This window comes from Trichomycterus rosablanca, chromosome 11 (genome assembly GCF_030014385.1).
Source record: "Trichomycterus rosablanca isolate fTriRos1 chromosome 11, fTriRos1.hap1, whole genome shotgun sequence".
NCBI lineage: Eukaryota > Metazoa > Chordata > Actinopteri > Siluriformes > Trichomycteridae > Trichomycterus > Trichomycterus rosablanca.
Genome location: NC_085998.1, coordinates 17,830,364 through 17,856,703, shown reverse-complemented (window position 1 = coordinate 17,856,703; position 26,340 = coordinate 17,830,364). Strand labels below are relative to the sequence as shown.

Here is a 26,340-nt window from a genome sequence, read left to right as displayed (position 1 = left end):
GAAAAATGCATTAAAAAATTGACTACAACGTGACTACAATTTACTTCCATTCAGCCACAGGACATTAGTAAAGCTTGGCACTTATGTTGGGAAATAAGACCTGGAATAAAGTCGGTATTTAAATTGACTTCTTTCTTGCACAAACATCCACTAAAGTGGTATAAATCACACAGCTATTTAACTCTGGTGCAGTAAAAATGTATTTTTACAAGAAGAAACTACTTAGCGTTTTTTAAAACAATCTGGGTTTGTTAGATGCTAGAGGAATGCTTTAGTTAGCTTGCATAGTACATTGGATTGGATTGTATTTTTTAAAACTTCAGCTAATGTTTGCACATAAAGGTTTCAGGCTGGTGTGCAACCGCTCTGCAGTACAAATAATCATAACGCTCCTGATAAACAGTTACTGTGTAAATGTTGCTTACAGAGGCAGAACTCTACAGCAAGTGTTCAAACATAGGGCAGATGATTATTCCAGGCTACATGCTTTAACCCTCTATAGTCCTGTTCTGTAAGCTTGTTTGACCAGATGTGTTAAGGTAAAGCTGATTTCTTACTTCACAGAACTGTACTGGCAGTTGATTAGGTTTACTCCAGCAGAAAAGACATTTTTGAAAAATTGCATTTTTATGTTGGCACAGTTTTGAAAGTCATTGTCTAATTCTACATCCAACACTTAGAGCTTAGGGATTACATACTTGTATGAAGATTACATGCTTGTATGCTTGATTTTATGTGTGTGGCTGAAATACAGTAGATCCAAACCTAAAAGTAGAAAGTATCCTAATATTTCTGGTTTTGTAGCACAATTTCAGTATGATTTAACAAAGACTAGAAATGTGCCGTATTTATATTGGGATGGTGATGCAGTTATGCTTGAGAGTAAAGGCTTACCTCTTTGCCAAAAAATGCATTAGTTTAGATATCTTACTCTCGTTGGTGTGGCTGCGGAACTTAAGGCTTGCATACATGAATAATTGAAAAAAAAATTTAAAACGGAATTAATTGGTGTCCTCAGGCCCAGAATAATTACTAAGCTATTTCTTATTTCAAGGTCATGTTTTACGCTTTGGTTACATTCATAGCAGGACAGGTAGTTACAGGTTTTTTAATAGGTTTGTTTTTTTGTAATTTAATATAGATTAATAATGATGACTGCTTTTCTTTTTGGTAATCTTGCACTGTCTTAACTGAAATTAAGGTTTGTGCTGAGGCTCATTTTCTTTACTCATTAAGTAGGAAGATCCTTAATGGTAGCAGCATATTCATTTGTGACCTTAATCTACACACACACACACACACACTGACTATATACATTGACACTCATGGTCCAGTGCCATTGCGTCCCACTCTTCCCTCTTTACAGAAACCCAGACAAAGGCATCCAGTTTCTGATATCTCGTGGTTTCATCCCTGACACAGCCATAGGTGTGGCACACTTTCTGCTGCAGAGAAAAGGCTTAAGCCGACAGATGATTGGAGAGTTTCTGGGCAACAGCAAGAGGCAGTTCAACAGAGATGTTCTAGAGTAAGTATAAAGTTGCTGTTTTTGAAATAACTATGTTTTTAACAAAGTCTTGGTTAGGTTTTTAATTGCCTCAAACCATTAGCAAGAGCTTTGATTCCCACTCAACATTCACTGCTGCATGACTGCTGGCTCCTGATGGCCTTGTATGTTCATAAAGAAAACAAGCATGCCTTCTAATTACTTCAACAGTGTGGGTTTCTCTAATGCCAGTATTAGCTGCTATAGTCCCTATGGATTCCTTTCACCTTTTGTTAGCTCAATAATAATGTTACCTTATTGGAAAGACTCTAATCCTTCTCTGTCTTATAAATTCAGATGTATGATATTTATTAGTTTTCCTTACATTGTTTGCAAAAGGTGAGATTTTTACTGTAAGTGTGTGGATATTAGATTAGTACTTCTACCAATCTTTTATTACAGAATTGGATAATTACGGTAAAATGGCATCTCTATTCTGGTATTTGACTAGTGCAACTTAATTAAAGCCAACCCTGCTGCAACTCGGAGTAAAGTGGTTGATTAAAATGAATGAAAATGAATGTAATTTGTTTGTAGTAATTGCTTACTGCTGTTAATATAAATCAGTGATCTGCTTTGTTGTTTATGCTGTGAATTGGTTGTGTGTTGAATTGAAACCATGAACATACCTCATATTTAACTCATATTTTGTGTCTTAGCTGTGTGGTTGATGAGATGGATTTCTCTATGCTGGAGCTGGACGAGGCTCTCAGGAAGTTCCAGGCTCATGTTCGTGTGCAGGGAGAGGCTCAGAAAGTTGAAAGACTAATCGAGGCTTTTAGGTAGGAAATCTACAGGACACCTACATAAACACAACTGATTAAATTGACTAAATGAGTAAGCCTGTTTATATATATATATATAAAGTCTAAGGTTCATATTTATTTATTAGGATTTTAACGTCATGTTTTACACACTTTGGTTACATTTATGACAGGACAGGTAGTTACTGGTTACACAAGATTTATCAGTTCACAAGTTCAATATCAAACACAGTCATGGACAATTTAGTATCTCCTATTCACCTCACTTGCGTGACTTTGGACTGTGGGAGGAAACCGGAGCACCCGGAGGAAACCCGCGTAGACACGAGGAGAAAATGTAAACTTCACACAGAAATGACCCGGACCGCCCCACCTGGGGATCAAACCCAGGACCTTTTTGCTGTGAGGCGAGAGTGCCCCCCATGAAGGTTTTGTATGGTTACTGGAAATGTGCATTAAGAGGTAGTCTTAAGATTTTAAATTTCTTTTTTCTCCTGTTCTTATTCTGTGACTGAATCACTGGAACATATGGTTCTTTGTCCAAAAATACTTTATGAATATGTTTAACAAGTTTATGTTGGGTTCTCTTTAATATGTGAAAATCTGCTGGGTCAAAAATATACCCACAGCAGCTGGCATATAGATTTTTTTTTCCTGGTCAGGGTCGTGGCAGGTCTGCTTCCACAGGAATACACTGGACAAGGCGCCAGTCCATGACAGGTCCTCAGTGACCCCCTTCACCCCAGACATAGCCAATTATGTCTGTGTGGATGCCACATTTCATGAGAAATAATTCACTCATTAAAAACAGCCTTTGAAATAATTAAATATCCAAGATTGTGAAGACATATAATATAAAAGCAAAAGTACATTCCATTCCATTTTTAGACGTCCCACTGTAAAACCATGGGCCATGGGCATAGCCATTTGTGGCTGTAATTTCCACATCTTAGACTGTGTCTAAGATAATGTGTACCCATTCAGTTTAAAGAGTGTTTGTGAGGTCATGCACTAATGCTGGTTGTGTTGACCTGACTCAGAATCAAAAGTTCAATTCATCTGAATGGTTCAGTGGAGCTGAAGTCAGGGCTCTATCTGCACCATTGTAGTTCCTTTATATCAAACTGGTGAAACTGGTTGAATGCTTTGTGCACAGTGCAGCAGTCATTGCTGAAACAGGAAGGGGCCTTCCTTAATCTGCTGACTTAAAGTTTTAATCACTACACCTGTTTGCAATGTGTTTGACAAAAATATATAAACTCAGTAATTAAGAAATGTGTTTCCGTACAAGGTTTAAATTTGTAATAGTATTCAGTTACAGAAAATTAACTTGCAGAAGTAATTAAAATCCTAAGACCACCCTGACATACCTATCATCTACAAACGCGTGTAAACTTTTGACTGTGGTGTCTGGATAATCATATATGGTATGGTACTTAAATAAAGAAATGTGGCGTGTAATGTCTTACAGCAACTCAGATTAAAAGGTTTATCAAAGTTGATGCATACAGAGTTTTGTTTCAAAACGTGGTTTCTGTATTCATAATGAATAAACTCCTCTCATATTTGTAGTGTAAAATTAAGCTAAACACATTTTAATCACCATGTTACCCCTTTTTACTATGATATCAATAAATCTGGAGTTGCTGCTGCTCTGAAAAAACACTAAAAGAAAAGGAAAGATGTGATTTCTCAGCAGGCCATTGCTTAGTCATGTACACATAATGTTTAAGTAGCCCAGCATAGTAAGTGCTTCATTATTCATTTACACAGTGCAAGATTCCACTTACTTGATTCCACGCTTCAGTTAGAAAATGTATCCATCACAGATGAACATATTTTCTGCTTCAGACTGAATGTTTTTAGCTGCATACTTTTACAGTAATGAAACGTGTGTGTGTGTGTGTGTGTTTGTGTGTGTGATATTTAATGGGTTCCTTGGGCTATTCTCAACTGCTCAGCTTTAATGGAAAAAAATCGTGAAATACAAAGCCTAAGGCAGTCGGCAGACTAAGTGCACTATTATTTTCACTCTTTTCTCAGCTTTCATTCTGTCTTCCTTTCCTCTGTCTTGTATTGGCTGTGCTGCATTTTTCTTTGATCTGTTTTTATTTGTCTGTTTCTGTCTTAGTCAGAGGTACTGTATGTGTAATCCTGATGTAGTGCAGCAGTTCCATAATCCCGACACCATCTTCATCTTGGCCTTTGCCATCGTCCTGCTAAACACTGACATGTACAGTCCCAACATCAAACCAGAGCGCAAGATGCTCCTGGAAGATTTTATTCGCAACCTCCGAGGTGAGATTTGGGCATAACTACTTTATTTGCCCCACCCACAAACTCCAGACAAATAAAAAGTATCCAAATGTCAAAAGTTTTATATAAAAAAGGTAAAAGTTAAAAGTTTTATATAAAGATAATTGTATATTAAAGAAATAATAAAAATAATTGTAATGTTGTAACTTAAGTAAACAGTGTCAGTACTTTCATCTTGAGGTGGCAGAAAGGCACAAACTTTTTAGTACAAATACTTATCCACATGTACGCCAGTAGTAATTAAAAAGAATATTTTAAAATTGTTACTCAAGTAATACAAAGTCATGTACTAACTTAGAAATATACTTAAATGGTAAAATAATTTCTATTTTAAATTTAATTTGTATTCCTTTATTTTTTTTTACCACTTGATTAAATTTAGGATCACATAAACAACCCACCCATAAACAACATGTGCAAGGCTGGAATACACATTACACAGGATACCAGTGCATTGCAGAGCAAAACATGCTCATCCATTTGTTCAATCAGTCACATCAAGAGTCATTTCAGAAACTGAAAGGACCTTACCTAAAAGTGCCAAAAAGCTGAAAGCAAGTAATTTATTTTACTTTGTTAATAGCATACACCTCTTACCAATGGATCTCGCTAAAACAATGAACTAGTCATTAGAGGGGGTTTCCAAATACTTTTGGACACTGAGTGCATCACTGTTATGACAGGTTTGGTGCTGAACTGTTAGTCAATACAATGAAAAATACTTTTTTTTACTTTGTGATGAATTTACAGCTGTAACATGTTTGTTCCAGCCAGCAAAAGTAACTCAGGACTCCAGGGAAAGCCAATTTGCATTTTTTTTGCAATTTATTTACAAAACTTAGAATAATTAACCAGCAGGGTTTTTACAAATGTTAAGGTTTTAACCAATAAATCAACAGATTTTCAGCTTGTCCGTTTTCCAGCATGGCATTCTCTCTGAAACACTCAGGTACATACACACAAGAGGAGGCACATCAAGAGGAAACAAAACAGGTTTTAAATAGACAGGGTCATTAACTCACCACGGGTCTAGCCACTAATCAGCCCTCAAGTTTATCCCCCAACGGCGTCCCATTGCAGTCTTCAGCTACTTTCACACTTAAAACCAGTGTAAATGCTAAGTTACCTAAACTGTTAATGACACGACATGGTGACATTTATAGGTACACTGATGTTGGTGTCTTTTGACCTGATACATGTGATGTGATGTAAAGTTAACAGTATTAATTAAACTGTTAATCTGCTTCATGGCTCACTGTCAAATTAACTTAGTCCTGATTTACTTAAAATGTTGCTTAATATGATTTCTAAAATGTATCTTTTTCTGAATTAGTTTTTCTTAATAAGTTCAATAATTTGACACAACAATAAAAACTGTAACTGTAAATTTAGGATTTTTTTTTATGTTAAATTCATTTCATAGTTAAATTAATATTTATACATTTATATAGACTGTGTACTTTGCATGTAGAAGAATTATTTTTTAACCTTATAAATTGTGCAAAAATGATCTCAGTTCATATGAAATGACATGTTGAAGATTTTACATATGTCTTATATGTTTTATATGTCATATAAAAAGACTTTTAAAGTACAAAGACATTTCTAAAACAGTGCCTCTACTGTCTCTGGGCGAGGTTTAACAGAGAAATAGTCTATTATGGACATCATATGTACTATTATGTGTTATTTATTTAAATTACTGCAGTATTACAATACCATTAAAAAACAGAGCAAAGAAAGAGCGGATAGATATCTGGAAAAAAAAAACCATATGAAAATGTTTTCTCCTGGCTTCTCCTGGGTTCACACACAAATCAGTACAGTATTTGGACCTGGACCTGGTAAATTGCTGTGTCCGTTTACTTGTCATTTTTGGTCGAAGGAGCTGTCATATGTAATGCTGAGCTGAGAAATGCTGTACAATGCATAGTAAACAAGAGCACCTTTTACACATGATAATTAAAACAATTCCTTGGTGCCCTGTCCAGGGTATTCCAGCCTTGCACCCAGTTTTTCAAGGTAAACCCAGAAACACTGCAGCCCTGACCAAGATAAAGCAGTAGATAAAAAACAAATTGAGAAATAACATTTTTGATACACAATTCACCATCTCCGCTGGACTTAAGGACACCTGCCTTAAAGTACCAATAAAGTATAACAAATTAAGCTCTCACTTTCTTAGAAGTGTATACCAGTGCTCAACGTTCTCTGTTTTTTTAGGAGTGGATGATGGGGTGGATATCCCGCGAGAGATGGTAGCTGGTATTTATGAACGTATTCAGCAGCGTGAGCTCCGCTCCAATGAGGACCACGTGACCTATGTGTCTAGGGTGGAGCAGAGCATTCAGGGCATGAAGACTGTGAGTCTGCCATCCATTCTGAAATATATTACAATTTTCTAATATAGTTTTAAGTCACTCATGGGAAAACTGTATGTTTCCGGTCACTGATTAAACAATTCTGTAATTAACCTTGTGTTAATGAATACTCCTTATATGCTATGTAAGAAGTTATTGTCAACAATGGATTGTTTTAACATTTAACCAAAATACTCCATAAAAACAGTGTTACTGCAATGCATGAAAGAGTACTTATAACAAGTAAAATTTCGAAACAGTGATTACTGTTACTGTTAAGTGGAAAAGTCAAGAAGCACTATCTTGGTAAGACATGGTAAGCCACACAAACTCAAAAGTGGCACTGTTGTTAGCAAAAGTGCATAGCATCAAATAAATGTATTTCCTTGGTTTAACACTTACAAGTTCCGTGCTGTTCCAGGAAACATCATCAGCACAAGAACAGTTTACCATGTTCTAAATGGATTGGGATACAAAAAAGTACAAACACACTCTCTTGAGTATGCTTGGCAGTCTGACAAATGGATCAGGCTTTTTAAATAATTAATTGCAGCCAATAGTTTTGGTTCTACACAATAATAATGTAACAAGGTGGGTCAGACATTGTCAGTGAAGTGGCAAGTATAGACCTGCAACTGCAGGAATTGAAAATAAACCCAGTATGTTGGATGCTGAACCAAGGTTAAACAATACTGTGGCAAAAAAACTAAAATGCATAGGGGAAAGAAAGCTGTGGCAAACGTAACAGAGACAAAAAATTAACAATTGAAATGCACACAACATCTTTAGCACACAGCACTAATGGTCAGCACCAAGAAGGATGATAGGAAAAGAATCAAGCAGAAATAAAAACTATTGTCACAATAAAGCAGGCTGCTCCAGCCATCCATAACAATCCAGTTTTTGAAAAACTCGCTCTGAAGGCAATTTGCCCGTCAAACTAAAAACGGACACATAAATCTTTATTATGCATATAAACAGCTCAATCAGAATCTCATCAGATTAATCAAATCAACAAAAATCTTTGCATGAACACAGCCTCTGATATAAGACAGAGGATAAGAACTGAAAAAATACATTTATTTTAGACGTCAATGACAAATACAGTCCCCAATTCCTTCTGTATTTGTTTATTTTTTTGCAATTGTTGTTCATTACCCAACATCGCTTTCACCAAACATTCTCTAAATAAACCGTATATATGTGTATTTTGCTGATAGTGCAAGCTGTCACGATATCTTTAGCACAATCAGTTTAGATATGTACTGTAAGCTGATATTTTTTGGCTCTTAGATCCTGGCTGTGCCTCACCGGAGGCTTGTGTGCTGCAGTCGTCTGTATGAAGTGACAGATGTGAATAAACCTCAGAAACAAGCAGCACATCAGAGAGAAGTGTTCCTTTTTAACGATCTGATAGTGGTGAGAAACGTATGCATGGACACACACACTTACATAAACCCACTGCTATATGCACATTGAGAGGGTTTCCACAAAATGAATAATTGCATAACTATAAGAAATTATTGATTGGCAGTAATTTGATTATTAATGTTACATGAGTAAGACAACTGATTTCTCAGGTAGGTAGTGTGAATGTCTTGGAAAAAGCTATTTAGTTTCCAGTAGAGAAGTAGAAGCATCTCTACGTTTGCATCAAAATATTAAGTGGTTAATAAAATGACCACTTAAATAATCAGATAAATGCAGAAATCTGTTCTTGATTGAAGTATTAGTGTGCTTGTACATACACTCCCTAACACCCAGTAAAATTAAATGTTTTTTTTTCTGTTGCTAGATACTGAAGCTGTGTCCCAAGAAGAAGAGTGCTGCCACATATGTGTTCTGTAAAGCCATGGGTCTCCTAGGAATGCAGTTCCATCTGTTTGAAAATGAGTGTAAGCATGTACAAATTAAAACAACACAGCAATACTGACAATTTTGTTAGGTATACTTACTATAAAGAAGCACTTTCTATACAAATACTGAAGCCCTGTCAATTATCAGACATATAAATCTGTATAAAGAGGCCATCACTGATCAAGTATTACGTGGGTGGTGAATTATTTGCAATCTGTTGCATATCCAGTTGCCCGATTTGTAATTTCCCCTTTACTGCTGAAGTGTTCCACTCCTGACTGAGGAGGTTTGTAACTAATCCGGTATGGGGATTTGCATCACACACGGAGTCACACTCCAATCCCTATTATCCCCTGTCCGTGCACAGGCACCATTGATTGGCCAGAGGTCATTATGGCAGCAGTTATAAGGAACCCCTACTAGCCAATTATTGTCCATATAGCTACTGGCCATTAGCAGAGGGCCATTGAGGGCTAACGTGTACCTTACCACTGTGCCACCCAAATGGCCAGCTGTTGCAATTTTATGTTGTAAATTGACATTGACAATTCGTCTTCAATTCCAGAAAGAATAAAGTATTTCCAATGAACACAATACATACTGTCTAAATATGAATTAATTAGGATTCAAAATAGGTAATTGGCGTATAATATGCAGACTAGCAGTACATTTTAAGATCAGCAATATTATGTAGGGGTTGAATTATTTTGACATTAACAAAATAGCATCTATTTTTATGTTTGTTTGTTCTAGCTCTACAAAAATGTTCACAGTTTTAAATCCTGTGGGCTTGAATAGTTTTGATTGCGTTTATAGATTAGCTAATATGGACAATTTGTATACCCACACATTTTACATTTGTAATACATATATTGTAGCTGTTACATATTATATATGGTATACCTACTTAACCCGACCAAATGAGGTGTAGTTCTACAATATATGGCCAAAAGTTTTTTCACCAACACCCATTGCTAACAGGTATATACAATAAATTATATGCCTTTCACTTTGTTTTAGGGGGTTGGAAAAGGCTATTTCATATTTCCCTGGTGCACAAAGAAAGGTCTACAAAGATGAAGGCGCTCCAGTGACTTGCTCTGAACCCTGACCTTAGACGTTTGGGATTAATTGGAATGTTGACTGCTAAGCTTTCTCGTCCAACATCACTGTCTAACCTCACAAATACTTTTTAAATGAGTGATCACAAATATTCACACACACTCCAAATATATTAGGAAAGCTTTTCCAAAAGGGTGGAATCTGTTAAAGTCACAACAGGGGGTGGGACTCCATATTAATGCCCATGGTTTTGAAAAATTATACCCAATTACAATGTACAATGTAAATTGTAAGGATCTGGTTACTACAATTAGTCTATTAGTAGCCATTATGCCTTTTACATCCTGCAGGTAAATAAAGTAATGAGTTAATTACACTACTTTGTGTTTTATTTTTCTCTCAGATTACCCTCATTGTATTACCATCTTGTCTCCATTCTCCTCTGAGAAGAAGCAGGTGGTGAGCTTCTGCTCTCAAAGCTCTGAAGAACTGCTCAAATTTGTAGAGGACCTCAGAGAAAGCATCACTGAGGTGGCAGAGATGGAACAGATACGAATTGAATGTCAGTGACTTCAAGTGCTTGTTTAAAAGGAAGTGCTTCCATGAATGCCGTTGCCCTGATTAATGTGTGTGTTTATGCAGGGGAATTAGAGAGACAGCAGATGGTGAGGACTCTTTCTACTAAGAGCAATGGCTCTCAGCTGGAGCTCCATAATCGACCAATGTCCCCTGCAGGTACATCGTTTATACAAATACGTACATTGTTGCTGCAGCAGTAAAGCTGTGTTCACGAGGACATTAAAGCATACAGATTAATGTGTTGATAAATAAGTACAACAGTACAGCCAAACTAAAGTATGCTGTCCCATCTGGTCAAGTCATTTCAAGACTACTGGTGTGTTAATACGGGTAACTTTCTTTCACAGATACTTACATTAACACACCTCAGCGATAACTCAGAACTCATTACAACTTGAATTCAGATCATCTGTCGGAATAGTCTCACAAATATATTTTGGTAAAGGCGGTTAAATCCCCCATTATAACTCAGAAACAGGTCATTCATAAGATTATTTACATTTTACATTTTCAGCATTTAGCAGACGCTTTTATCCAAAGCGACTTACACAATGAGCAATTGAGGGTTAAGGGCCTTGCTCAGGGACCCAAAAGTGGCAACTTGGTGGTGGCGGGGCTTGAACCGGCAACCTTCTGTTTACTAGTCCAGTACCTTAACCACTGAGCTATCACTGGCCAGATTATAGGCTCTCACTAATAACACAAATACAGAAAACAGAAGTTACTTGTCCATTTATAGTGTATGAATTAATTAATTAATTCAGTCAGTCATTCATTCATTGAATTTTAAGTAGGGCTGTCAAAAGATTAAAAATTTTAATCGCGATTAATCTCAGAATTTCATAAAGTTAATCGGGTTTAATCGGTTTTTTTTTTTTTTTTTTTTTTTAAAGGAGGTGGTTTTAATGTTATGGCTGATCGGTGTACATAGACTAACATACACAAAAACTCATTCACAATCAACACAGTCTTGTTCCCTGGGTTCTGACAACTCATACTAGTGACTATATTACTTGCAGCTTTGCACAATATTGCATTGTTTTTGCTCCTTATTCTCACTTTATTCTACCTGCTGCTATATAAACCCTACGCTGCTAACTGGATATCAGAATATGTTTTTATTAGGGCTGTCAAAGTTAATAATAAGTTATAATAATAACGCGCTCCAGTGTTGCCAGATTGGGCGGTATCCGCCAAATTGGGCGGATTTTGTTGGAAAACAATTTAATAGCATTTAAATAACACTTCTGTTTAAAAGAAAATATTCAGTTTTAAGAAGCACCAGCATTGTAGAAGGCTATTAAAAGTAAAGTCAATTTTCAATGCTGATTTGGCTTAATAGTGTTGGTCAGTCTGTATCATATTCTTGAAATGATAAAGTACTGCAAAGGAATATCTTTGAAATTCTTCCTCATAATGTTATGGTTGCTATATTTTGGTTTTTCACTTGTCAGGGAAAATTAATTAATTAATAAGCTTATTATTATCATGCGTGTGATATATATCATTTACATGATCTGCGTATCACGTTACCACTGTGTGTTGTACGTCACTGAGCTGATATGTGTATCAGGTGACCAGCGGGTAACGGCGTGTTATGTTTAAGTGTGATGCTCCAAGTTGTGGATTAAGCAATAAAGACAACATGTTCTCCACATAACTAGTGTCATTTGTATTTCGTGGTTAAGTACAAAACATAACAATGCGGGTCTTCGTGATGTAATGCTACATGGCACTTACTGCCTGTATAAGTAAATGAGTGAGTGACCACATAAAAAAGGTATCAGTTTCTGTGCCACCGCTGTGTGATCAATGGTCTCAGTCTGGCCACCCCTGTGAAAATTGTCTGGCTCCGCCACTGGGCACTTAGTCCTCTACTCTTAATAAGAGATGCCGTGCACGGTCAAGTCTCAACATGAACTACGGATGACTCGCAGGGCCAAATAGAATTTGCGTTAACGGCACTATTTTTTTAAATCGTGTTAAATTGAGATCGCGTTAATGCGTTATTATCGCGTTAACTTCGACAGCCCTAATTTTAAGCATTTCTTTTTATTTGATTTTTCCCTTTTATACCTTCATTTAAATTGTTATATCTGTGCCGTTTTCTGTCCTGTAAAGCACTATGAGTTACTGTTGTATGAAAGGTGCTATATAAATAAAGTCTTTTAGAGACATTTTACAGAACCCAGGTTCAAAAAACCCCATGAGCTAGCCTAAAAATGTACCAGTATTTTTTCTATTTATTTATGTAGTAGTCGATTTAGTGTAGTCAGTCTGTCTTCCGCTGCTGTGGATCCCTGATTGCTTTTGAGGAGAGTATGTTGCTGCTCATGCCTCTTCCAACACGTGCGCAGTCCTAGCGGACCCCTTCTTTTTCGCCCATGCATTCTGCACCTCTATCTGCTAATCAGGGTCCTTGCACAGTGTTTGAAGACCCCACCCATATAGTCTGGTCACCCCACCCCTAGCAGACACGGTGGCCAATAAGTGTCTGGTGCAGGCACTGGCAATTATGACTGCTAGATGGCACCCAGCCGATCGGTGGCAATGCCGAGTTTCGAACTGAGGAGTTCAGAATCTTGGCGCTGGTGTGCTAGCGGAATATCCCGCTGCACCACCTGGGCACCAAAATGTACCACTATTTTTAATTATATTCATTAATGTTTCATTAAGTATACATGAAAGATGGTAGCCACATCAGTAAGTACAAGGACATTTACTATTTATCATAATGTGGCTTAATATTGATGTCAACTAAACAAACCAGCAAGTTCTCCAGGTTTGCTAAGAATGTCCAAGTGAACACAGCCTAACACTGCTTTAACTGTACTAATGAAAACCTAGTTTAATGCCTATATTTGTAATTTGCAGGGGACCAGGATTTTTATGACAACACAGGAAACAAAACAGTTGAGGTTTGTATGAGCTCATATGTTTATATGTATATGTTGTCTGTATTTGGCTGTAGTTGTATTAGCATGTTGACAGTTGCTTGTTTAGTTTGTTAGCTTTTGTTTTCCCCTTCTTGTAAAACCGGTAGTACTTCTTCACCTATTACTGCATGGTATTACTTCACACCCTTTATTGATCTCTTGACTCTCAAACACACAGCCCCTAAAATGCATCTTGAGACACCCGGCCCTCGGTGTCCACTCTTGATCCAACAATTTCACCCCAACCTTAAAAAGTGTTTCGCAAAGACTTTTAGATCTTAACCAACCCCTTATACACTGCAACCCCAACTGCCCTACAGCTCCAACCCCAACTCCTGCAAGATGTGTAGAGCTTCCTGCTATGGCTTATACTGATTACTGATGCTCTTATATGTAGCTGCAATAATGAATCCTCATGTTCTGTATACCATAATTGTCCAGCCCAGTTTTCTATATATTTTATGAAACTTTAACCATAATATTTGTTAAAAAACTACGTGTTACGGGATGGGTTGCACCTCTCATTAGCAAGAATGGTAAAAGAACCCAAGTGCAGGATATATAATGCAGGATAACCAGGGTAGAACAATACTGTGGCAAAAAGTCACTAATAAAACAATAAATGAGGTGGCCAAAATAATGGAAACAAAGTAACAAATGGAAGTCACAAAAACATCCACATTCTACAATGGAGAAAGTGGATAGAAAAGGAATAGCACAGAACTGAGAGCTGGTTGTCACAATATGATAAGCTTCTCCGGCCATCTGTGAACAACACAGTTCTCTAAAAAAACATAAAGACAGGGAACTATCAGAACCAGCCCAGACTTCTTTTAGGTAGAAGGACGCATAGTGAGTATCTTATTAATGATTGCTGAAATACAGCTGGGGCATTCATGAGTCTGAAGGGTACAACTGTACCATGGGCCAAAATGGGCCCCCCAAGCCAAACCTGCCTCAAAAGTTTTAAGCAAAAGCTGCCTCAAAAGTTTCACTTTTTCACTTTCACCTCGATGGCTAGTCAAGCACAAGGAAAGTGCTAATTAGGTGCATTAGTGCTAATGTGCATTAGGGATAATGAGAGCAGTAGCCCCTGGGATTTGTAGTCTGTTGAGAAGTATGGTGTTTTGGTATGAGTTTACTTGTAAAACTTTTGATACAGTTTTCGAAGCTTTAAGACTTTTCTTCCTAAGAGTAATCTGTCTTTATTCGCAAGTAGAAATATGATTTGTTTATGCACAAATATAGCAAAGCTTGTTTGTAAGTACACTTATGTGAATATCATTTTCTGTTTACCTCAGTGTTGCTTTGAGTCCGTGTCTTGCTAAAAAACATGCTGTACAATGTAAGATTTTCTCAAAAAGAAAACTTTTCACCTCCAACAATTTGTTGACTCCATTCTCACTGCCCACAGTCTTTACACAGCTTCTACAAATTTCTTCCTTCATACAGCTTCTTTCTTTATATAGGTGGTGTGCACAATCTTTCTTCCCTTATTAAGTCACACCAGCTCTAAACAGACATACTGGTAATACATATTCTAAAACCCTTGTATACTTAATATACAGTAGTGTGTTTACACACGCACTGCTGTCACAGCTTCTAGGATTTCTTTCTTTAGTGTGCTGGCTTCACCCAACTATCAGCTGATTGAATCTGTTTTGCTCATACATTGTGCTCGTTTTTTCCATAGGCAGTCTCCTAGAAGCATCTTTATTTATAAAATGTGTCGGCTTTGCCAGTACTCAAAGCTTTCAGAACTGTTTGACTGGTTATGTTTTATTATCATCATTTTTTTTTAAGCGTTTTTCTATTTTTTATTTCTAAATCAGTTTAGGAAAGTGACAAAGCTTGCTCAAAACAGAACATGAGGTAATTCACTGTTTACTATGCAGTAATATCAAAAAAAGCTTATGTAATGGGTAAGTAATGTAGGAGTGCAATTAGGTAGGTGAGATAGCTGCAGGACTTCCTGGCACACTGGGCGTAATGGTGGAGTGTGTGTTTGCTCCTGCATGCTCTGTGGCACGGCCTTATCGTCTCGTCCATACCGGAGGGCCTCCAGAGCGGTGCAGGCCAGGCTGATAACGCTTCCTCCTGCTTCTGGCTGTTCCTAAACTAGGTGTCAATTCACAACAGGCTCCGAACGTACCAGGTCAGCTCTCCGCCGGCTCCACCCAGTTCTCCACCTCAGCTGGCCATCATGCCTAGCCCTGCCTCTACTGCCACACCCAGCTCCGCCCACACCATCGCCCCCGAGACGCTTATCCAGTGCCAGCAGATTGTCAAGGTGATCGTCATGGATTCGGCAGGACAAGGGCATGTGCAGACTTTCCTCAGCCAGAACCCTACACAACGGTTAATCCAATCAGCTGTCTCTACTCCAACCAGATCACCAGAAAGTGGGGTAAAGCAGCCACCTCTTCCACCTCCACCGCCTCCTTATCATCACAAACACCAGTTCTGCCCTCCGACTCCGCCCCCTCCACCACACCTGCTCAGTCAGCGCAGGTACTCAAGTGGGACACGCAGTCTAGTCTGAACGAGCAGGCACACACAGAATTCAATAATGAAATAAGGCTGAAGAATATTGCTTTTTTACACACACAAACAAATATTCACAATTCTTTTGTACTCAAACACCTGCTCAAAGGTCAACATCTGTATAAATAAACAAATCTCATAATCAGCCTCAGGCTCAAATGACTATTTTAGATACAGAGTAGTTTTGTCAGATGTTCTTTTCCCTAAAGGTTTATCTCTTTAAAAATGTATAGAACAATTTTCATAGTAATGTAACAATAGATTCCAACTTTCTTATTACCTTTAATGTACAGTATAATGACCATGAGCAGTGGTAGTGAGATAGCAGGGTTCAGAACCAGTGAACTATGTTCAAATTAGACCTTAGTTTTAATAATATAGAAAAGGAACATGTGCTCGTGGTATTGAATTCAGTTTTAAAGCACACTAATACTTTCTTTATAAAAGAGTAATTATTTCTTAGCTACCTGCAGTGTTATTAGTATCAGAGCTTATGAGTTCACATAAAACTTGAATAAGCAATGAATAAAATGATCATACTATAGTAATCATCAATAGCTGTCAGGAAAACATTTTACTGTTACACCAACACCTCTGTAATATATGAATCCTCCTTTATGTTTCACACAACTACACAAAAGCACGTAGCTTACTGTATGACACCTGTGTAGTGTTTAGTGTGATTGGGTTTGTGATTGGTCGGGAACGTAAACCAGGCTCAGGATTGCTACAATATTTGCTGTTCTGTTTTTGCTTTTCACTTGACTGAGATGTTTTTTTAATCTGTATTTTTCCAGTTTTATATAATTTTAAACATTAAACAAGATGACCTATTAATTCTGTATACATAGAGAATGGAGAATGCATTTGACCAACATAAAGCAAGAATATGAATGTGACATAACTGCTTAAGGTATTTACACTGCCGTAAAAAAGGCATTTGCTGCTCACCCGAATTCTGCAATTTTTGTTCATTTGTGACTTTTAAATGTTTTAGATTTTCCAACTTATTTTTATATTAGGTGACAACAATTTGGTGGGATGTGGTTAGCATTCGATGCTCTGTGTGTTGTGACACATTCACCTCATTACATGTATTAAAATAATGCAGTTCGATCCCTAGCCCTTATGTTGGTCTGTAACAGATGCCATAGCTGTTATGTCCTATGGCATTAATGAGTCTTGGCCTCTTACAACCTCTCTGCAATGTGGCTTGCCACTCGTTGGACCACTGTTAGTGGGTACTTACCCTTGCTGTTTCCAAGATACTTCAACCAAGTCGTCTGACCATAATGATAACCACATGGCCCTTAAAGACACTCGTTCTTTTGCCCGTATGTTCTGCATTCAAAATATCTACTATAATAATAACTACCATCAACCCAACATTTAATAAATTCCAGATCGTGGCATCATGGCATGCACAATCGTCATACACATTTTTGGTGGTGGTCCTAATGTTTTGCCTCATCATTGTACTGAGCATGTGTATTTAGCAGTAAGCTCAGACACAGATGTTGGTTACTTGCAAATGACTTTCCAATTCAATTCAAGTTCACTGTTGTTGAGGTCAAAATGCTTCGCAGGCTTCTGGAGTTCTTAACAAAAGTTCTTGGCAAATAAGTAAAACTCTCTTTATGGACCTTGTTTTGTAACAAATTTGAAAGTACATTGATGATTTTATTAAAGATAAGTTTCTTCACAAAATTACTCACTGTTTTTCAAAGTTCAAGAGTTTAATAAAAGCCCTGTGTGAGAGAAATTTAGTTAATCCTGCTATTTCACACCAACTTTCTCATTAAGGAAATGAATGTTGCTTTTAATTAAAAATGTTAACAGATTTATTCATGTAGACTAATGGTTAATTAAAATGTTATTTTAAGATGATCTTGTAAAAAGATTTCTTAGCACTTAAACAACACTTTTACATAATAGATCTGTTTGCCAGATTGTTGATGTCAGATTTGGTTGTAGCCACAGAATGTGGTAATTGCCAGCAACCAAAACGAACTAAATGCAACCACATTACTACAGGGAAATATAACTAGGCAATAAAGTGCTTAAGCCAATGGGCATGCTAGCACATGGCTAGTTTAGGTTGTCCTTATAGGGTTTTTATATTGTAATACTACTATACTAGGTTCCTAGTTATAATTAATATAACATTCAACATTTAGCATTAGCCATGCCACTTCAGAAATCTGTTTATGAAATATTATGTATGCAGGATTTATAGGACATCTTGTCAGTGTATTTGTGTATTATTTGAAGTGTGTTTTTGTTTGACTTATGTTTGTGTTTGCCGTTGTATTATTGTTTCTGAACTGCATGTCATATAATATGCATTTAAATATGATGGGCACATAACACAGCTTCTACTACAGAGTATGTTTCAGATCAGGGTTTTTTAGCCTGTACATGCAGCACATGGAGATGAGACATGTGCATCTATAAGCCAATAATTTAGTTACATTAATGCATGTGTGTTTTTAGTCCACTGTTGCAGCCCAGCTTATAAAAGATTGAAAAGCACCGTTTTAAATGCTTTATGGTTGGTTTATGGTTTTGTTTATTAAGGTTTAGGGATCATTATTCAGGATGAAGTACATAGTGCATACAATAATTATCTGTATATTTTGTCTATTTGTACAGATGGAGATAAGAAATGATGTCATTATATGTCTATACAAAGAAATGATTAAGAAACTGCAAAAATAAATGTATGTTTATTTATTATTGATGAGCTTTCTGTAAAGATTGCACAGCTGACTTGACTGAATCAGAATATAAATGTATTACATAAAAATAACTTTTTTGCTTTTACTGGTTCACATCCCATAAACCAACACAATTCTTCAGTGTTTGTCGTCTCTTTGCTTTTGGAAAAAAAAGAACTAGACATATACACAAGTTGCACTTTATCACTTGTGAGCTTGCAGATGGTTGTCAACCAGTTTGATGTAGTTGGCGCTCAATAATTGATAAGGACATTTTCAGCAACATCCTTGAATGATTTCCAAGCGATTTTCTTACCAGCAGCTCTTCTAACTGATTGTCATTCATGATGTGTTGGATTTGTGGGCCAACAAAAATGCCTTCCTTAATCTTGGCATCAGTTATTTTTGGGAACACTTGTCTTAAATAACGAAAACTTTCATTGGTTTCACAAAAATTTTCATCAGCCTGAGTTTTATGTGAACTGGAGGCAAACATTTCTTTGTTTGGCCCAAAAGTGGTTTATGGGCCACATTTTTTTTGCCCTGGAGTCAACTGCTGAATTGGCCAGTTCCATTTAGTGTAATGTGACTCTTTATCACGGCTGTCGCATTCGCAAATATTTGGTATATCCGAGCTGCAATCGAAACAGCAGTAGTGCAACTACTTTTAAAGCTCCACAGATGATGGACATTGCCATTGTGTAACAAGACAGCCTTGAGGTTAACAGTGATGAATCAAAAACAAGACATTGTAGCTATACCAGATATCTATACCAGATACCTGCAGAACCAGTTCTGGATGCGTCTTAGAACCAGCACATCAACATATACACTTAAACTGATATCAATCCAATGATGGGATATGTGTGCCAGCTGCTTTTATAGCCTCTGCAGACAGCGGTCAGAACTGCCTAGACATGTCCAGATGTTCCTAATCTTAAAAAATGGAATGCATGTTAATGCTTGCCTCTACAAGACAAAACAAAATGATATTGTTCACAATATATACAGACAAACTGAAAATATGAGAAAAATGGCTAAAATAGAAGATCAAAATACATGAAATACACCCAAAAGTGTTCCAGAAGCAAAATCTCTGTTGACTAACGTATTTTGAGTATTATGTGCAAAACCTTAATGAAAAAGCAGGTGAATTTCTTCCAAAAATAAAACCTAATAATAAAGTAATATTTGTGAGCACAGAATCACTTCACATTCTTCAAAAAATTCAAACATACAGGTAAAAAAAATAAGAGTTTCTAAGAAACTGTATTTTTTAACATTCACTTAAAATCTGTTTGCCATAACCATGCACTAAGAGAGAGGCCAGGCACACAGGACAACTTTCTGTGATCTAAGGTGTTTTAGCTCCTCAATGGGTGTTTATGTTGTACAAAACTGATTGGAGGAATGAGGGTACTGCATACATATGCCAACACCCTATTACACTGTGAATAATGGCGGTGGTAGTATTCAGATTTTAAGCTGACCAAAAAAAATATTTTCCCCTGAGAACACAATCAATTCAAGGCATCCACTTTTAGCTCAGTTGGAGACGCTGAATGACACACCACTGTTGAATGACATAGGACCCAACAGCCTGAGGCACTCAAATATAAATTGCTTATCCACTTCTATACTGCAGCCTTACCTCAAACTGATTCAACTTTGAGATCTTTAGTTGCAAAAAAATAAATGGAAGGAAAATTGTGTGAGAGGAAAGGAAATGTTTCTCTTGCTTAAGGGCTCACTTCACTTAATAAGGTTGGAAAACCAATAAGGCTTTTTATATGGAGTGGATTCAGAAAGCATTCAGATCTCTTCACTTTTTGAACACTTTATTTGGTTGTGAATTTACTTTGAATAAATAGAATTGCCAGTTTTACTCATTAACCTACTCTCCATCGTAATGACCAAGTGGAACAGAAAAACTTTTAATTAATCAAAACCAATAGTCAAATACTTTGGTATTTGATACTTTTTGTATTTTTTAAATAATTTGTATTGTATTTTAAAACACGTTTTGTGCATGAAAAAGCTGAACAGCCTAGCTATTGAAAGGTGCATCCTTTGTAAAAACTGTGCCAGTTGAGGCATACAAACCAGAACAATGGCGACCCGAGCAGCTGTGAGAAAAAAAGTTTGGGATTTCTCATCATAAATGGTGTCTAAATACTTTTTTCACCTATCCATTTTTTAAAAACATATGTATTCATGCTAATAAATAAGTCTTCTTAATAATAAGTACAAAGTCAAAAAAGCCAAGAAGATTGTTGTTTCCTTTGTATCATCCAATAAATAAAGGAAAAACACATTTATTTATTTTAAAACACAATACTGCTTCTTGAATATATACACACGGAAACAAAACACCTCATGTACATTACTAGCTTCTGACATGAACACTCATTTGGCTTTATAATTTATAACAAAAATTTTATAAATGCAGAACAAAAATTTAGTTTACAATTGCTGGGTCCTTTCATATCTGGTGTGTGCATGTGATATTCTTAATAAATAAGTCAGTTTAATAATGTAATAGGAATATTAATTCATGCTGTCTTACAGGAGAGTCAACCTCAAAACAAAAAAGTGCTGTAAATAAAAATTTATTATGATACTGGTTTTTTATATCTATTTCCTCTTTGTATGTCATTGTTAAAATGAAAACTCTTACATAACTTCATTACGACTGTGAATGAAGTGTAAAAGCTTTTTATTTTACAGTAAGACTTTATTCTAAAATAAGATACTGCAATGTTAGTATTAATTATTGTAATGAGCCACCTGCCTTGGTGGTGGCTTTCTCTGAACCGTGATGCCGTGCTTGATCCAGTCCGATTTTCTGCAGGCGTATGAGGCCATCATACTTTTATCTCTTTCTGGGAAGTCACCTAGTGTCACAGCACTTTTTGAGCTACACAAGGAAAACCCCCTGAAGTGTGTTTTCCAGAAAGTTTCATGAACATTAAAGCATTGTTCAGCTTAGTGTTACATTTCTGAGAGCATGATGATGATCTGAACAGAACCTTAAGTTAAGCAGCACAGTTAAAAACATCACACAGCACCAAGTAAAACTTATTTTGCATCATACAGGACATTACAAAACTCTACAGTAGAGAAGATATGAGGTAAGCAGATGAAGTTAGAAAAAAGGATGAAACAAGTATACCTACACAAACACTATGTATGTGTGCCAACTTTAAGTTTCAGTTTGCTCTGTATTTGGCCCCAATGTCACAGAAGTCTACATTCACGGTTTGTCCATTCTTTGTTTTTACACTTCAATCAGGTGATCTGGAAATCCTATGGAATCAATGCCAACCATTACATTGTTGTCTCCTCCCACTCCAGCTCAACATCACCTGGGAATAAAGTGAAATGCAATAATTGCACTTCCTTAGTGGTATTTAAAAATAAAGGGACAGTTCAAAGAACATTTGCACAAATGACAAAAATATTATTCATACAAATAATTACAAATAAAAAATGTACAGTGTATCACAAAAGTGAGTACACCCCTCACATTTCTGCAAATATTTCATTATATCTTTTCATGGGACAACACTATAGACATGAAACTTGGATATAACTTAGAGTAGTCAGTGTACAGCTTGTATAGCAGTGTAGATTTACTGTCTTCTGAAAATAACTCAACACACAGCCATTAATGTCTAAATAGCTGGCAACAAAAGTGAGTACACCCCACAGTGAACATGTCCAAATTGTGCCCAAATGTGTCGTTGTCCCTCCCTGGTGTCATGTGTCAAGGTCCCAGGTGTAAATGGGGAGCAGGGCTGTTAAATTTGGTGTTTTGGGTACAATTCTCTAATACTGGCCACTGGATATTCAACATGGCACCTCATGGCAAAGAACTCTCTGAGGATGTGAGAAATAGAATTGTTGCTCTCCACAAAGATGGCCTGGGCTATAAGAAGATTGCTAACACCCTGAAACTGAGCTACAGCACGGTGGCCAAGGTCATACAGCGGTTTTCCAGGACAGGTTCCACTCGGAACAGGCTTCGCCAGGGTCGACCAAAGAAGTTGAGTCCACGTGTTCGGCGTCATATCCAGAGGTTGGCTTTAAAAAATAGACACATGAGTGCTGCCAGCATTGCTGCAGAGGTTGAAGACGTAGGAGGTCAGCCTGTCAGTGCTCAGACCATACGCCGCACACTGCATCAACTCGGTCTGCATGGTCGTCATCCCAGAAGGAAGCTGATGCACAAGAAAGCCCGCAAACAGTTTGCTGAAGACAAGCAATCCAAGAACATGGATTACGGGAATGCCCTGTGGTCTGACGAGACCAAGATAAACTTGTTTGGCTCAGATGGTGTCCAGCATGTGTGACGGCGCCCTGGTGAGAAGTACCAAGACAACTGTATCATGCCTACAGTCATGCATGGTGGTGGTAGCATCATGGTCTTGGGCTGCATGAGTGTTGCTGGCACTGGGGAGCTGCAGTTCATTGAGGGAAACATGAATTCCAACATGTACTGTGACATTCTGAAACAGAGCATGATCCCCTCCCTTTGAAAACTGGGCCTCATGGCAGTTTTCCAACAGGATAACGACCCCAAACACAACCTCCAAGATGACAACTGCTTTGCTGAGGAAGCTGAAGGTAAAGGTGATGGACTAAACCCAATTGAGCACCTGTGGCGCATCCTCAAGTGGAAGGTGGAGGAGTTCAAGGTGTCTAACATCCACCAGCTCCGTGATGTCATCATGGAGGAGTGGAAGAGGATTCCAGTAGCAACCTGTGCAGCTCTGGTGAATTCCATGCCCAGGAGGGTTAAAGCAGTGCTGGATAATAATGGTGGTCACACAAAATATTGACACTTTGGGCACAATTTGGACATGTTCACTGTGGGTGTACTCACTTATGTTGCCAGCCATTTAGACATTATTGGCTGTGTGTTGAGTTATTTTCAGAAGACAGTAAATCTACACTGCTATACAAGTTGTACACTGACTACTCTAAGTTATATCCAAGTTTTATTTCTATAGTGTTGTCCCATGAAAAGATATAATAAAATATTTGCAGAAATGTGAGGGGTGTACTCACTTTTGTGATACACTGTATATCCACAACTGTAACACTGATTCAAATATACAAGAAAATTAGTTCAAGTCTGATACAATATAATCTCTGTATGTTGATGCCTGACCAGCCAACAGCACTGCTGGGGATTCAAATGCGCCAACTGAGTGCTCTGATAAAATGTTTGATATCTTTTTATTATGAAAGTTTAAAATGTTTTTATAATTTGTGCTCTTGGCACAGAGAGGCCTGCCTTCAGATGTAATCCCTTTAAACTTGCTATTTATAAATTATAATAGTGCTTCTCTGACAAAGTAAGCTTGACTTGTTTTAAAAAAAATAAGTTGTGCATTACAACCATACTATTATAAAATGCTAGCCATTTAGCTAATAAGTTCAGTTAGCTACCAGGAGAGTGTATACAGCATAACTAGCATGTCATGGTATTGTAATGTACCTTCCATAGCATCCAGTGAGTCCATTTTTTCCAGAGCAGAGTAGTTGACGAACCAGATGGACTGACTGTTGCCTTTGCTGGTTAACAGATCCAGAGTGCTCTGATACAGAAACATGTACTGAGCCTGAATAACCGAGAGAAGGTTGTTATTATTATTGTGGTTGATGATGATAGTGTCTACAGTCAATTATTTCTTTGAATGTGTGCATCTATATGTGCTCGAGTTCTAACCAAGTTCTGCACCATGCACATCCTCTCACTGCGTAACTCTGCCACCAGGCCATAAACATCCACAAAGTCATGATCTCTCACGTGCTGAATCAGATGATCTAGCGCAATGAACACACCAGTTCTGCCCACTCCAGCACTGCAAACAGAATACAAAAAACACTGCTTTTTTAAATAACCGTACTTTTTACTGTACTTTCCTCTACCATCCAGAACACTGTCATACAATACCTATGAGATTAACGGTAAGTTCACAGACCTTCCTGCCTGGGTTCAAAATTAATCAATATTAATATACCGTATGTATGGAAAGTCTTCATAAACATCTTTATAAACATAATGTAACAAATTAAATAGATAGGAAAGCCTTTCCATAAGTGTGGAAGCTTTTACACTTGCAAAAGGGTGCGCAATTCCATATTCACTCATGGTCAAATGTTTGCATACTTTGGAGTACTGAGTATTGATTGTTTTTGTACTTTTTTCTGCAAATTGCAAGGTAATGTGTCATCACCATAACATTATAATAAGCTTAGTGATTAAGGGACTTGTTTTGTAATCAGAAGGTTGCTGGTACAAGCCCCACTTCTGACTAGCTGCCACTGTTGAGCCTCTGAGCAATGCCTTTAACCCTCAATTGCTTGCACTGTATCAGTCACCACTGTAAGTCACTTTGGATAAAGGCATCTGCGAAACGCCATTAAAGAAATGACCTTGAATAAGAATAAAAAATGCTGAGTGAATAAACTAACAAATGTTTCTAAAGCAAAAAATAAGAAAGCACATGCAATCAGCTGTTTAAACCCACAAAAATGGGATAATTTTTTATTGGGAGAAAACGGAGGAAGAACCCATAAAAATACCCTACTATGCTGATATGCCATACCCTTTTCTATGTGTGTGTATAATTAAGACTGTGGAGACTGATTAATGCTTCTCTGTGTGCCATTCATTGTGGGAATCCTATTTTTGTTGTATCCACACAAAATATGCATAAAATTAATCAAATTGAGACAGGTTGCTTACCTGCAGTGTACGACTATGGTTGTGTTGTCATGACCTCTGTTTGATCTGACAGCTTTGACAAACTGGATTAAAGTGGAACTGGATTCAGGAACCCCATGCTCTGGCCAGGAAGTATAGTTAAAGTGATGCACCACCATGTAATCTCCATGCTGGAGGCACAGATGTACAGAGTGGAGAAAGAAAAAAAAAAACATTTAAAGATGTTAGGGTGGTGTTAAAGAGATTAGTGGTTTATACTGAACCACCGTGTGATTTTTACCTTCTCTACTCGCAGCACTCTGACAGTCCAGTCAGGATGCATGTCCTCTGTTAACTTTGTGATGATTATGTCACCAAACACAGTAACAGGCTTGTTATCCTCTGGCCAATACTGATGACAGCGAATCTGCAATGAAATCAGGGCATAATGTGATACTGCTCTCTTTTAAACGAGGTTATTAGCCACCACTATTTCAGAAGAGCACATACCCGACCCTTCTCAAAGCACTGAGTGAGCATGGCAATGGTTTTGGTCCTGGTCTCCCAAATCATCCTCCAGAAATCAGCCACTGTTCCAGGCAGAGGCCCCTGAGTGGCTATAAACTCATTAGGACACAGGTAGCCCTGCACAGAGAGAGCCATTAGTGATTAGGACACAGAAAACCAGCACAGAAAACATTTGAGATGTGTAAGAAGAAATTTACATACACCTGTGACATGTTTTTCTTGGCATTTTAGTCATTTCTGCAACTATAACTGAATAATACTAAATAATTAATTCAATACGTTTTTTGTGAGTTTTCTAAACAAATGTGCTCAATCAAAAAAATATACACATAAAAAGCACTCAGGTGCAGGTCTATCGCATTAGCAGACCACGATGGAGTGTTCAAACGAGTTTGAATCTTAGCAGAGCCATCGAC

General features: G+C 37.3%; 2 protein-coding genes across 2 annotated transcripts in view; one reads left to right on the top strand and one right to left on the bottom strand.

Moving 5' to 3' along the window:
* The window catches only part of iqsec3b (IQ motif and Sec7 domain ArfGEF 3b), a 37,899-nt gene extending 21,793 nt beyond the window's left edge, over positions 1 to 16,106 (top strand). The window contains exons 6-15 of the mRNA XM_063004503.1: positions 1,367 to 1,528; positions 2,206 to 2,328; positions 4,442 to 4,608; positions 6,850 to 6,989; positions 8,280 to 8,405; positions 8,782 to 8,881; positions 10,309 to 10,467; positions 10,548 to 10,640; positions 13,359 to 13,402; positions 15,543 to 16,106. Coding sequence (XP_062860573.1) covers positions 1,367 to 1,528; positions 2,206 to 2,328; positions 4,442 to 4,608; positions 6,850 to 6,989; positions 8,280 to 8,405; positions 8,782 to 8,881; positions 10,309 to 10,467; positions 10,548 to 10,640; positions 13,359 to 13,402; positions 15,543 to 15,962 — 1,534 coding nt within the window. The 3' untranslated portion in view covers positions 15,963 to 16,106. The remainder of the gene's footprint in view (positions 1 to 1,366; positions 1,529 to 2,205; positions 2,329 to 4,441; positions 4,609 to 6,849; positions 6,990 to 8,279; positions 8,406 to 8,781; positions 8,882 to 10,308; positions 10,468 to 10,547; positions 10,641 to 13,358; positions 13,403 to 15,542) is intronic.
* A 5,711-nt stretch (positions 16,107 to 21,817) lies between these two features.
* Positions 21,818 to 26,340, bottom strand: part of ptprq (protein tyrosine phosphatase receptor type Q) — a 66,241-nt gene continuing 61,718 nt past the window's right edge. Inside the window, exons 53-58 of the mRNA XM_063005068.1 lie at positions 25,907 to 26,041; positions 25,698 to 25,823; positions 25,439 to 25,587; positions 24,416 to 24,551; positions 24,185 to 24,308; positions 21,818 to 22,046 (exon numbers count right to left, since the gene is read on the bottom strand). Of these exons, the coding sequence (XP_062861138.1) occupies positions 22,009 to 22,046; positions 24,185 to 24,308; positions 24,416 to 24,551; positions 25,439 to 25,587; positions 25,698 to 25,823; positions 25,907 to 26,041 (708 nt within the window). The 3' untranslated portion in view covers positions 21,818 to 22,008. The remainder of the gene's footprint in view (positions 22,047 to 24,184; positions 24,309 to 24,415; positions 24,552 to 25,438; positions 25,588 to 25,697; positions 25,824 to 25,906; positions 26,042 to 26,340) is intronic.